Below are 15,358 nucleotides of genomic sequence, written 5' to 3'. Positions count from 1 at the left end.
AAAAGCCAAGTATTTTATAAGTCATCTGCATTTTTCTTGTAAAGATTTTTCTTGGTAGCTATATTTTCATCTGACTTGGGATCATTGCTATCTTGTACTAGGTCTGTTCAGAAAATAACTGAACATTTTTAATTACAGGTCAACAGAAATATTTAGTGACCTATGGTTGACAGCACTGTATTCCACATAACCTCCTCTATAACCACATGTTCGTGGATTGTTGATATCTTGTTTAGTTTTCGTGTTATTATTATTTGAGTGCAATGTGTTCAAGTGTTAGTAGCGATTTTTGTAATGTGTGATTTTTGGATGCAACGATACACGTAAAATTTTCCATGAAACTGGCGAAAACTTTCACAGAAATGTATCAACTTCTGAAACAAGCTCAGAGAGATGATGCTCTGGGTCATATGCAATGTTGCAAATGTTTTCACAATTTAAAAGTGGTTGTCAGTCGATTGAAGATGACCCTCGACCAGGAAGGCCTTTGACTTCAACAGATGACATCCACATTCAGAAAATCAATAATCTGGTGCGTGCAAATCGCCGACTGACTGTCAGTCAGTCGGCGAAGAGAACTTACAGAAGAGGTTAGCATCACAATTTCCATGCCATGAAATTTTGACTGAATAATTGAACATGCATCGAGTTGCAGCAAAGTTTGTTCCTCGTTTCATGACTGAATAGCAGAAAGAACATTGAGTGGACATTTGTTGGCAACTTCTTGAACAAGCCGATGATGATGAAACGTATATGCTAAGAATCTTAGCGAGAGACGAAAGCTGGGTTTATGACTATGACATTGAGACAAAATTCAATCATCACAATGGAATGACAAAGGATCTCCATGCCCCAAGAAAGCATGTCAATCTCAATCCAGTATCAAAGTGATGCTCTTTGTTTTTTTCAGTTTTAATGGAATTGTGCATTTTGAATTCTTGCCTCACAGTGAAGCAGTGAGCTATGCATATTATCAAGGCGGTTTACAATGGTTACATGAAAAAATTCACAAAAGAGACCAGGGCTGTTGCGAGACAACTCATGGTACCTTCACCATGACAATGTGCTTGCACACTCAGATTTGTGCTAAAAATCGGATAACTGTCTTCTCTCAGTCTCTCTACTCGCCAAACCTGGCTGCTTGCAATAATTTCTTATTTTTAAAATTAAAATCAATGATGAAAGGAAGCTGTTTTGAGACTATTTATGACATTACAGCAAATTTGTCACGGACCTTAAAGGCCATTTCAAATGAAGCTATCCAGGACTGCTTCAAGAAGTGGAAACACCTCTGGGAAAAGTGTGTGAATAGGGGAGGGGAATAGTTTTAAGGAAACAAGGACCTATAATCAGTAAAATTAATAATAAAGAATAAAAAAATAAAGTTTGATTATTTTCTGAATAAACCTCGTACACTGTCTTCATCTATAAATTTGTCTGTGTACACTTTTGAAAATGAACATTTGTTTTGGAGGTTTCCTGACTGTAGCCACTGAAAAAGTAGATAAAAGTAAGTTTTCTTCTAAATTATGATTGTCATTTATTGTTCATGGTCTGGAAATTCTGTAGTCTATTTTCTTCTTTTTTTTTAATTCACCACATAAGCTTGCGTATGGAAATATGGATAGCACATGGAAAAAAACCATGTCTGATTGGGATTTGAACTCAGAAACTTCCTAATGAAGGCTGAGGTGCTAGCACTCCAACACAAAGGTCAACAGTGTCAACATATTACCATCTAAATTTACTTTTACAGAAGTTACCTACTGTCATTTGTTACATCGTTGCAAGAATCACTAAAAATACAAATTGTGTTGAATACAGAAATTTTTGTATTATGAGGAACTTTTCATTCATTGAATTAAATTTAAAACTATCAGTTGTCAGCAGTAAGACTAGAACACTAGAGATATACAACTACATAAACAGAACACTAAATAAGACTAGGGCTTCTAATTATTGCCAATATTTCCATGGCAGAATGGTAGCATCTCGGTCTTTCATCTGGAGGTCCTGGGTTTAAATTCTGGTCAGCATTTTTCATGGTCGGTCATGGCATTTTTCATACGCAACAAAATTCCATTTCCATATCCCAAGCACAAACTTCAAGCTTACATAGTGATATCAAGCAAAAAGAAAAAAATTACTCCTTTATCCTCAGTTGCATTACAGATCAAGAATTATACAGCAAGAAGACCAGTTTAATGTTTGTTAAATTATATATATATATATATATATATGAGACAGAAAAATGCGCATAAAATCATTTTAGCAGATCAACAAGTGACAGTGAATGAGTTAGCAGTCTGAGGGCATGACGAAAGAACATGTGTGCAATATTTTGCACAAATATTTTGGCATGAACAAGTTGTACACGAGATGGGTGTCACCATTTGCTCACATTTGACCAAAATCAGAGCTGAAAAAACATTTCAAGCAATTATTTTGAGTTCTTTCAGTACAATCCAGAGGAATTCTTACATCAATTTGTGATGGTTGATGAGACCTGATCTGGCTTCCACAGTCTATCACTTCTTTCCTTATCTAAAAAAATCTCTTGGAGGTAAGAGATTTTCAACCAATAATGAAGTAATTACCACTATTGATGGTTATTTTAAGGAGTTGGATAAATCGACATACTGAACTGGCATAAGCGCCTTTGAAACACTAGGCTAAATGTATAGAACTTAATGGTGACTATGTTGAAAAATAAATCAAAATGTACCCAAAAAAAAGGATTTTTCTTATCCAGGCCTGGAACTTTTCATCCAACTCTCGTATGTATACATATACAATAGTAATGAACTTTTATACTTATAAAAGGATATATGAAGGCCATCCCAAAACGCAAAGACAAACTGACAGAGCTCTTCTAACAAAAGAATATAAGTTTTTACAATCTCTGACAGTGCCTCAGGTATAGGAAATTATAACACACAAGTTGTATTTTACTCTTCCATTAAACTAAAAAGTTTTAGATCACTGAGCCTAATCTAGACCCAAAATACAATAATTATTTTTGTCAACTCCAGCGAATGAAAAGTGTAGTTTTTTCAAAAAATGAAAAATATTAATGAGCATTTGGTTATTAGTTTCATAGTTTACATATTCAAGAATGGAATTTTCATAAATACCACACAATATAACTGCATCACAATATTATGAACTTAGTAATATTTGTTATTAGAATTTGTAATAAATATTAAGAAAATTAATAATTATTAATTAAAATAAAACTTAAAACTAATTTGTCTGTTATAACCATGAAGGTTCAATCTATTTGAAGTGACCCAAAGGTGGCTGCTTGACCAATTCAGAAAAAAACTGAAACTTACCCATTTGTTTCCTACATGTTTCGGGACCTTAAAAATATTTTTATTTTTTATATAAGCAGTTTACCTTTGGCGATCATTTTTGTTACGGTGTACACACCTACTATTTTTGTGATTCTAAGGGTTTACGGAAAAAATATAACTAAAAAACTACTGCTCCTGGAAGGATGAAACAAAGGCAAAAACCCCCCTTGGAACACTTATTTAGCTAGTCAAAATGATATCGCTTTTAACAGGTTTTTCATGATTTTTGAGAGGTTATAACTTTTTTATTAGTACAATACACAAGACTATTTTTATTTGCCATAAACATCTACAAAAACACTGTAATTTGAGCAAATTTGAGATTTTTATCACCAGCCCCACCAGTTATTTGAAGACAAAATTTGAATTTAAAAAAAAAAATTAATATTAAAAGATTCATAAAAGTTTAGGGGTAAGTATATCACCATTAATATTATTTATGCTGAAACTACTAACATATACCCACATATAAAAAAATAATTCAAACTGTGTATGCAATCCCTGCTTCTTGAAAAAAATGACCAAAAGTGAAATTTTACCATTTTTCATGTTCAACTTTATTGGTAATTTTTCCATAGAAAGAAGAGAGATAGGTAAATAAACTACTGGACCAATCTTTTACCTTGAGAAAGAATAAATTGCTTTTTTATTTCATCCTTCCAAGACCAGTAGGTTTTTTAGTTATAGTTTTTTTCCATAAACCCTTATGATCACAAAAATAGGTGTGTACACTGTAACAAAAATGGCTGCCACAGGTAAACTACCTTAACAAAATATTTTTAAAAAAATACTTTTAAGGTCCTGAGACACGTAGGAAACAAGTAGATAAGTTTCAATTTTTTTTGAATTGGTGAAGCACCCAGCTATGTTTTTTTGAGACACTTCAAATGGATTGACTCTGAATTCAATTTAACCATGATCATTATAACAGTATTTGAATTCAAATGAGCTAAATAAATAACTTACTGGTTGAATCTGAACTAACAGCAACTGATACTACACCCAATGAATGTCCATCCAATTTATGTTTTAATTCTAAAACATTTTCCTTAAATTCCCATATTTTAACAGCATCATCAACAGACCCTGTCACAATATAGTCTATTGTTTCTTCAGATGAAGGTGCAGAATCCCTGTTAAAGAAAATATATAAATTCTACATTTAAAATGTTTTTCTTGTAAGAATATAGAAAAACCCACATGAAATTGCTACTATTCAATTTTCAGCAAACACTTTTGTTTAATGTACGGTATGGCGATCTTTTTCGTGACAATTTTCATTGGTTTCTTTTTCTTACTACTACTGTGGCTTTCAGGAGTAGATCATGTACATTTCTTGCAAACAACTACAAATGAACTCTTGCAAAGCAATACATAAATTGGAAATGTAGTCTATACACGATGGTGCAACCTCACTTCTCTTACATTATTAGATTATTTACATAATGCAAATAACAGCTAATGTATCAGTCATAAGGGACAAGTAAAATGATTACCGTGATCACATGGTACTGAACCATCAGCTATTTCTTTTGGTGATCAATGAAGTTGTGAGATTTTTCTACACATAATGGCACACACGAAGAACTACAAAATCACATCATAGAAGTTGCTGCAAGTTACAGACATAATTGTTATAAGGCATGATCAAGAAGCATGAATTTTGCATCAGTATCCATGGATCCATCATTTTGTTAAATGTTACATTCATGAAAATGGTAGCCACATCAAATAAGTACTTTGATTCATAATCATAAGTATTTCGGTAATTAATAATTTTCAGATAACATTTATGTAGATTTTTATGTTTTAAATTTAAGTTTTTATTCTTTTTGTATTTTGAAATCAACAGTTTTTAGCGTTATGAAGAAGAATTTTATTCTGTTTAAAACTGAAACCATCTGGCACATTTTGGTCTGTTTTGTTTTTTAAGTTAATGTCCAATTCTGAAACTTGGTGCATTAACTACACCAGAAACTATGTGCATACTAATGTAGTTCAACAATAATGTAAAAAAACAATACATCACGTGCACGGTTTATTTTAGTATTTTCAGTTTTTAACTACTTAATATGAAGTTTAAATTAAATAATTCAATCATGACTGAAGATGTATGATCCTGCGAAAAAACTTTCATGATAAAATTAAGGTAAGATATTTATCTCAGTATTCTGTACTAAGAGGTTTATAATAACAGAACTTAAAAAATAATTTAACAAAACAGAGGAATAATAATCTTAAAAAGATTAAACTTCAGTAAAATAAATAAATATACATATGTCATCTAAACTAGAAAATGCAGGTGAGGATACATACACTAAAAACTGCTCAGCAGCAAATATATACAAATGTGTCATGATTTTGGTTTAAACTGCAATAAGGTGTAATTAACCCTAAAATATAATTAAAAGTATATTTAAACCTATTCTCTTGAAAATTTATTTTATTAAATGCAAAAACAACTAAAAATCTTTATTATCTGATGTCATAATGAGTGAAAAGTACCATGAATAAAATTAATTTGATGTAAATATGTCCAACATTTCATAATAATGATTTTCACCAGACTACCTTAAACATGGAGTAATATTAAAATAAAACTTAGTCAAGTTATCTTCTTTTTTTTTAAAAAAAAAGAGCTTTTTCAGGTCAACATAATGGTGCATTTTTATTATGGTGCTAAGGCAATTGTAAATTACATACTAACTAAAAATTTAATTTCTTTACTGTTTATCTCTATAAATAAACTAGTACAGTCAAATTTCTCTGTTTTGTTTTTCATCTCTACATTACATTTAAAAAAAATTGAAATAAGTTAATCACACTTTACAAAAAAAAAAATCTTTTGTTAATATCCATTGTTTAAGAATATTTCTGCAAAACAGACACAAAAAACAAGCATGTAACCTTAATTAAAACAGTTCAAGAACTCAAGAGAAGAGATAATTCAAGTGATGTTATTTAAAATATTTTATTCATTAAGTACAATCAGCTTAAAGTTGAATAATGTCAAACAAGTCAATATATTACATAAAAACTGGAAGATCTAACCACAACAAAATGTTCGACAAGTTTCTTTTATAATATAATCCTACAAGTGTTTATAATTCATTCCTAGTTTATAAAGTTCAGTTAGTAGTAAAGATATTATATACCCTTATAATTTCATGCCGATCAAATTTTACACAATTCAAAATAATATTTACAACTGCGTTTTCTAAGTCAGCTTTCTCAACCTGGGGGTTGCAGTGATGTAAAAGGAGAGTAATGAAATTAGAATACAACTTTACAACTACACAATAATGATTATCATTTTATGAAAAAAATCATTATAAATACTTTACTTTCATTTATAAACACACATGTAAACAAAATAAACTAATGAGATGGTTGTGTTTGTTTCTCATTTAAAATTTTCTCCATATGTGGATCTACATTAGAAACACACAAAAGCAAATTGTTCTCAAGTGATAAAAGATGATTCATATATTTAGTTTTTAGTGCAACCATAGATGAAAAACCCTTTTCACAGAGTAAGACTTGGTGAAAGGGTTAATAATTTTCAGTACATCTTCAGTACTAAATTTCCACATTCACTTTGACAAGCAAGCCAAAACTTATCAAAATCTTCAAATATGAATTGTAGTTGTAACGTTTTACGGGCAGACATTTCAATGAGCTGACTGTTAATCTCAACCAGTAACTTAGCAGCAGCAACATTTTTACAAAATGGATTTAGTAACCATCTCTTCGAGATATCATTTTTATCTTCTGGGAAATACTCGCCAACTGAAATTTTAGCTCACACAAATAAATCTTCATCCAAACTATGGTGAATAAATGCTAAAATCAGAAGATAATAGTATCTTCTTCATCTAAATTTTTCCCAATATAAACAGAGCTGAGTGGAAACATATCAAAACTTGATATATAAACTTGACATATCAAAGCCTGAACTTTCTCTGTCATTAATAAAATGTTTTTATCACGTCCTAGTAGATTTGCATTCAAGTCATAAATGCAAAAATACATCAGCTAAGTAAGCCAACAGCAACATACACTCATTATTCTGTAAAAACATTGAAAATGGCATTTGTTTAGCCTAGAAAAATATTATATCATCTCACAATTTTAATAACTGGGTTAACATTTTTCTGTGTCGTTAAAAAGCAGAATTTTGTTTTCAATTTTTTGCTTCTTTCATGCCTATTAAAACACCAACCATAACAACTGCAGCAGGCAATAAGAGGTTTTCTGCGATTGTATGGGGTTTGGATATCTTAGCTATTCTTAATGCTCTGAGAAAAGATGCTTCTAGTTCACTTAAAGCACATAGAAGCTAGTTGATTTCTCAAAGTATGTAATTTTCTTTCAAAGAATTCCAAGGGCTTGCTTTTATGATCCGAATGTTTAGTTCCAAGCATTAAATTAATTTCGATAGCTTCATGCTTTCATCAGAGAGAACTTGAAAGCAAAAAATGTACTGTAGCTTTCTATCCAATGAGGTAAAACCATAATTTAAATAACTGTTATTGTACAATCTTGTCTTTTAACCAATCAATTCACTGGATGTAGATGGCTTACTTCATTTTTTTCACAAATTTATCCATTTTGCATAAGAATCTGATTGAAAAAAGTTACTCCTTTTGACCGCAAACTAAAAAACCAAAACCTCAATTATTATTTTCAACGAAACTATGCTTTTAAAAACTTAAATAAAGGCACCAGGTGCATGCTACACATTTAAAATTAAACTAACATTCTGCAATCCCTTATACCTGATCTTTTATACTGCTGACAGCACGTTAACAATGTATCAAACATATCATATGCATGTTTAAACATGACGCTCTCACAGAGAATATTATGGCAAACGAAATTACAAGTAGTTCATACACATAAAGTTAGAACCTGTAAATTGTTCATGTTTAACTTCATATGTGCATGTTCATACCCATCGCTATCAACACAGCTAAACAGTTTTAACTAGATTTCATTGGGTTGGTGTTATGGGGATTGTGAAATACTCATTATAAACTTTTTTTTTACTTTTTGCGGGTTGTGGAACTCAAAAGGTTAAGAATCACTGCTCCAAGTAGTATGCAGATATATGTATATGCTGCATTATTTTCCAACAGAAGATGTACATAAATTTGTTGTAACACATCTATCCCAGCTGTTTTACAACTATAGTGAAACTAAAATACAAAAGACACTGTCAGTATTGCATTCTCTGATAGTAATGATGTTCAATATAACTGCCAGTCCTTGCGGTGAACAAAATAAAGTTATCACTTTTAGAGCTACAAGATGTTCTACATTTCAGCGGATTAGGCATGCCAATACCCACCCAATGGTACATACAGCTTCAGTGAAGGTAATAGAAAACAATTCCTCACTTTTTTTTTAGTAATGCTAGAATGGGATGCCTGTTTCCTTGAGAATAAGTAGCCATTTAAGAATGGCTTTTATCTTATGTCAGGTCCCAAACCATTTTGGTAATGCAATATACATATGTAAATAATTCAAAACAACATTTACAATAACAATATATTATAATGGTTAATGGTATAATGTTATAGTGGTATATATATATATAAATATATATATAAAATGTAAAATGTAATATCAAAATCACCAAATACAGTAAAAAATGGTAAACATTTATCTAACTGGAGCGCTTTTTAAGTTAAATTACTTCCTCTACAGCAGTTAAAATTACAAAGTTATACATAAAATATAAGCACAATATGTCATTAAAGTAAAAATACAATAGATATAATAATACTCAATACAATGGATATGGTATGTTTAGAAAAATCATTACCAAACCTGACCAAGCGAAACTAATATTTTGATATTACAAAAAGGACATAAAAATGAAGCATAAAATGTATTTTTAGGATTAGATTTAATAAAATATGTTTACATTTAATTTAATCCCTAAATTTGAAATATTAAAAAACATGAATAAATTCTATCAATAACAATCACTCATATACAGAATAAAACATAATAAAAAATGCATCCCAAATAACAATTAATTTAAATATGTACTCAACCCAATTAGAAATGTTAAATTTATTAGAAAAAACAATTTTTAGGTATATTCATAAATATATTCAGGTCAAAATTAAAGAATTAAAAAAGAAAATATTAACATACCTAAGAAAATTAATAATCTATTGATAAGTAAAAATAAGAAAAATAAATTATATAAGCTAAACATAGTTATGGTAAGGACTTTCTAAATTTAACTATTAGAAAATTTACCAAAATAGAGAAGAGAGTAGTTTGTAATTCTAATAAATACAAAATAGATAATTCTTTTAATAATAATGATATTATAAATGACTATCGTGAAATTTTAAATTAGTATAACAATATCTGCTCCAAAATTAACAGGTTTACCTAAAATTCATAAACTAAGTTCTCAAATTTAACTTTTTCAGCATTCTTTGTAAGTACTTAAGATTAATTAACTTATCGACATCTATCCCTGCCTTGTAGACAAATTTTTTTTTTGATTGAATGTATTTGATGCTTTGATTTTATAAGTATCAGGGTATTTTTTTTTTCATTTTATCCTGTAATTAATGTGCAGAGTGACTTTCAAAATCACTATCAGGTATACTAGCATCATTAAATTCTAACAAAAGTCTTTGATAATGATGAAATAAATCTTTTGAATAATATATCCTGTCAATGATTTTTTTTTTATTATTTTGTCATGCATAAAACTAAATAGAGATTCAAATGGTTTGGTGAGGATGAATCTGATATCATGCCATTCACTTTCTGGCTTACAATTTTGTATAAATTGTATTATACATATTTGTGTTATACTTCAGTTTACACACTTGATGGTAAGGAAACTATTGTTTACATAACTTGTTCAACATACTAGTATCCCCAATGGTTTCAGCATACTGCTTGATTGTGTTAAAATCAATATCTGTTTGAGACATTGCTACAAACTGCCGTTGATGACGAACTTGTTTTCTAGTTGATTGCGCATCAATCAACTACACTTACAGTTAATCAATTCTTATAATATTTTGTTTAAATTTAGGAATCAAGGATAATCCTTCAACAAGCCTTAATTTTAAACTTGCAGAGAGCAAGTTCTGAAGATCTTTGAATATAAAAGATTTAAGAATTTCTTATAATAAAGAGTGATGAAGAGGTCACCAATGTAAACATAAACTTCCTTATGACTCTACTCAGACAAGTTTTAAATATGAAGGAAGAAATTCTGATTCTGAATCAGAATCAAAAGATGATGGTATTAAGTTGTCCAAGATAACTAAACATGAAGTTTCTGACTAATAAGAATTTAATTTAGTAAAAATGACTGTATCTGACAGAATAATCATGAATACTAAAAAAAAAATCACCAAATTCTTCAGCATAATATTTTAAAGAACTTCAGGGCTCTTGATCTAAAGTAGATCATTGTATCACAAATTTTTAAAACTATGAACGTGAAAAAGTTATTTGATTTAGTAGTTTTTATTGTAAGATATAAACATTTAAAATTGACAAAGGTATCCAAAATGCTGTAAAAAAAATCAAACAATATTTTTTTTTATGAGATTACTGCTCCTCTCCTGCATTTTTCAAATCAAATTACGATAAGTTACCGTGGTTTTTCTCAAAAGAAAAGTTGAAAAGCCCTGTTTAAAAGTGCTAGCATGTCAGCAAATATTTTGAATTACTTCTGCAGTGCTTAAGATTTGATTACCTATCTATACATACATATTAAATAATTTTAATTAACATAAAAATTAAAAAATTAAAGTTACAATAAAATTGATTGACCAATAAGCTGATATAAGTCATGAACAAAAACTGAAATTGTTTGGGAGATTATTAATGCTATATATATAAAAAAAAAATATTATAGATTGCAAATTAATGTAAAAAATTCATAATTCTTTTTTTTAGTATTACACAATGAGCAGAAAATTTTCATTTGTTTTACCTTGAATCAGGGTCCCCTTCCCCATTCAAATCATCATCTCTTGATTTCTTTGTAAGCCGCCCCCAGGCACATGTCCATATACTATCTTCATGTGCATTTTGCTTCCTATGTAGTAATGAGTACTGTAAATCATAAAGAAAAATCTTATTAATCAATTATACTTGGTTAATAAAGAAAAGTTCATAAAATCTCTTAATCATAACTATACCTACAAACATCAAATTATCATCACAGACACATAATGAAATCAGTAGCAACTTTGTTATCCTTATTACTTTACATGGCAGTTTTGAATTAACAAAAAAAAGATAATTCTGTGTTATAAATTAAATGAAGTATCTGTACTTAGCTGTTACAAATTAAAACAAAAATGCAAACGTCAAAACCCTATGTCTTATGTAACAAGTTTCCCAGACCAAAATATAACAAACAAGCAAATAAAATTAAAATAGATTGCTTTTATAACATACACTTAAGGAACATAAAATGCATGATATATCTATTACCATTATAAAAAACCAAAATGTTCATTCTCTTACCAATATTTAAATTAATAATTCAACTTAAAAAATGGGTATAAAGTAAACAAAAATTTCACAAGTTTACTCATAAAATCCTAAATTCATAAATCTTAAAGTTTAAAAGTGAGTGATTAAACCTATAATCATTAACTGTACTCAAATAAAATGTAATATTCGTAAAATATAACGTTCGGAATATTAATCCTCAACTGCTGTAGCACCAAAAATATGTTCCAAATACTGGTTAGAAAAAATAAATATATTTTTAAAGTAGAATTAATAATATTACTTAAAAAAGCTGCTAAGATAAAAACGGTTGTAAATAAATGTAACGAACTTTAGCAAAACTTCATCTATTATCAAACACGTCATTTCGACTAACAGACATTTTAACGATAGTTATAATCATGCACTAAAAAATGTAAATTACCATAATAAAAAAACTGTTGCAACGTTAAATATCACCTCGACGTTAAAGCCCTCGACACCCAGTATCAATACACTTGGTGTAACATTTTCTTTTCCAACACGTGAAGCACTACTTAACCTGCAAACCGAAGCAGCCGGAATATAGTCTGTATTTACGGTTCGTTATAAAAAGTATTTGAAATATGAACATCATATGACTATATCCCAACTAACTTTTGACACAAAATTACATTAGCGCCATGTTAATTAGTTTTCTTATTATTGCATGGAACCTCCTAAATTCAAAAATAGTTTCTACAAAAGTTGTATTAAATTTACTATCTGTATTTAAAATTATTAACTTTTCGGACGAACCAAGCAAGACATGAAAATACAGTGGAGGTCGCGAGTACAGGCTACTTACGTATATATAAGTTTTGCCAATAAAAAGCACTTCTGTTATTCACAAGTTACGTTCTACTTCTAAGAAATAAATTCATTTTTTTTCTGACTTAATAAAATCTCTTATTCAGAAATAATTCGTGCTGCTTTCTTGGAGAGAGCTTTTGGGTGCTAAACCACCAAATTTTTACAATAAATATTACTCGTAGGATTGTTAAGGTATTCCGAGGATTATTTCTGATGAATTACAATGTTGTATATCATCTAGAGTGAAATAAGATGATTTTGATAAACTGGTTTGCACCTCTTCGACATTAGAAATGAGTTGGTGATATCAAGTCTTTAAACCATACACTAATATCTAAATGAGATACGTTGATTAAAGTAATAGATAATATTAAATTGTTTTATTACTATCTAATTCTTTTAATTGTTAATAAAGAAAAAAAAATTTGCCATTTCTAGAAAATCTGAAATTTAGCATGTTTATTCCTTAGGGCATCTTTAGGAGAGGTAAGCAAAATGTATTTATATTACCAACTAAGGCTAACAAGAGCAGAAAAGTTGGAAACTTGGACTCTGTCTCTCTTTAAGTACTAAACTATCAATAAGTGACTGTTTTTCAGTTGTTTCAAAGAGGTGCAATAAAAAATAGATAAATATTTTTGTATTCTTTATATCTACAGAATATCCTTACTTATATACCTATCATTAATTTTAGTGCATATCTAGAAAGCTGAGATTTGGCATAATTATTCCCAAGGAGTGTTTAGAAAAAGAAAGCAATTAATAACTTCTAAGAAGTTTAATTAAGGATACCAAGACCAAAAGAGCTGGATTTAAAATCTAACAGGATTTTCCTTTTCAAATAAGAAAAAAATAATAATTTTTTTTTCCTTTTACTAATTTTTCCTTTTGATGATAAGTCACTCTCCTGTGAAGATTTTTTACCAACTAATTTCTAATCACTTCAACAGTCAGAAGTACCTTTTCAGTAGAAAGCTTAATTTTATAAATAGTTCAAGGAAGAATCTGAAAAACGGAGTAAATGATAACACCATCATCTATCTATCTTTAAGTGTGTGCTCAGATACACTTAATTTTGTGCCAAAAATTTCCAGGACAGTTACTACTGTCCACAGCAGAGAAGGAACTAATTGTTTGGAATTGAGCACTTAGGTCCAACATCGTGAATGCTGCTTCATAAATATTCAAGCCATTGTAATAAAGATTTACAATGATAAAGAAAAAATTCATCGTGAATAGCTCCTTTACTGTTGTAATTATTATATTTTTATTTAATTTATGAAAACAAATTCTCTTGCTTTTTGATGGTGCTTGTAACATCCATTTGTACTTTGACATTTAGTTTTTGAAAGTAGAAAAAACATTAAAATTTTTCCTCCAGCACTATTGAATTCAAATATTTATTTTACTGAATAATGTGTATATGTATCAAAAATTTTTTTTTTCTTCTAATCTTCCATTATAATTTAGCAAACTATGTCTGCAGACATAAAATGTGAACTTACTCTCATAGTCACACAACTTAATAGTTCTTTTTTTTCTGCGTTAGTTGATTCCACTGTAAATGTATTCAGAAATGAGACTGTTCCTATATAAATTTTTATGTTAAAACGAATCAAGTCGTCTGGTATGACACCGGCGAGTTCGTTCACACCGAAGACTTATTTCAAAATTGTTTAAAATATTAAAAAAAATAATATTTATGAAATAAAGTTACATATCGTCGCAGAAATAGATGGTGTTAATGAATGTAGGTTTTTTCGGTACATATGTGATAATCTTTGTAATTTCACGTTTTTTAATTTGAAAATTTGAAATTTTTCAAACAAAAATTCTTTTCTCCTAACCCGCTTACGAATCGCACTGCCAGATAGCAGTACTTGATAATACTAGGTAGCATGAAAAACTTGATAATGTATAATTGAAATAATAAAATTTAAAAGAAAATGTACTACAGCTTGTTTTAATAGTAAATACTCTTATGTAAATGAAAGTACTGAAGATGAAACAATTTTTTTAAGCTCCATCATTAAAAAAAATTAAAGTATTATTTTACAAGAGATTACACTAGTTTTATTAAAAAAGGAATGAAAACAGAAATAAATTGGTAAAATTTTTATTTTACAATTCAAACTATTTGGTGGCGCTGTGGTCGTGATATTTCAAAAAATTGTATTTATGGTCCGATTTAGCTCATATTCGGAATATATATTAGTTACGTGAAAAGACACATTTTTGCAAAAAAAAAAAAAAAAATGGACCCGCTATGTAATGGGGTGTGAGGGGGTCGTGATAATCGAAAAATTGTATTTCGTCCGATTTGACTCATATTCACAATATGTGAATATTAAGTGAAATGAAATATTTTCACAAAAAATGGACCCGCAAGGTGGCGCTGGGGTTGTAATATTTTGAAAAATTTTACGTTAATGAATATTTAATGTATATAATACATATATATATATACATTACATTTACATACACATGTATACATATATGTGCCAATAAGTTATCTATTTATTTCCTTATATTTATTTAGGGTTAATATTCACCTTTTTTACTGTTTTGAAAGCTGTATTTTTTGATAATTTTGTGTCAGCACTATTAAACCATTTTTTTTAATAACGCTGAACTATTTTCAAATTATTATTGCAATTTCA

The 15,358-nt window shown here is 29.1% G+C and overlaps 1 protein-coding gene across 1 annotated transcript in view; it reads right to left on the bottom strand.

Moving 5' to 3' along the window:
- The window catches only part of LOC142330200 (uncharacterized), a 40,429-nt gene extending 27,976 nt beyond the window's left edge, over nucleotides 1–12,453 (bottom strand). The window contains exons 1-3 of the mRNA XM_075375324.1: nucleotides 12,292–12,453; nucleotides 11,341–11,462; nucleotides 4,323–4,489 (exon numbers count right to left, since the gene is read on the bottom strand). Of these exons, the coding sequence (XP_075231439.1) occupies nucleotides 4,323–4,489; nucleotides 11,341–11,462; nucleotides 12,292–12,294 (292 nt within the window). The 5' untranslated portion in view covers nucleotides 12,295–12,453. The remainder of the gene's footprint in view (nucleotides 1–4,322; nucleotides 4,490–11,340; nucleotides 11,463–12,291) is intronic.
- Between the last annotated feature and the right edge of the window lie 2,905 nt (nucleotides 12,454–15,358).

The sequence above is a fragment of the Lycorma delicatula genome, chromosome 9 (assembly GCF_047948215.1).
Source record: "Lycorma delicatula isolate Av1 chromosome 9, ASM4794821v1, whole genome shotgun sequence".
In the NCBI taxonomy this organism is placed as follows: domain Eukaryota; kingdom Metazoa; phylum Arthropoda; class Insecta; order Hemiptera; family Fulgoridae; genus Lycorma; species Lycorma delicatula.
Note: the sequence above shows the minus strand (reverse complement) of the source record. Positions and strands in the feature narration are given on the sequence as shown.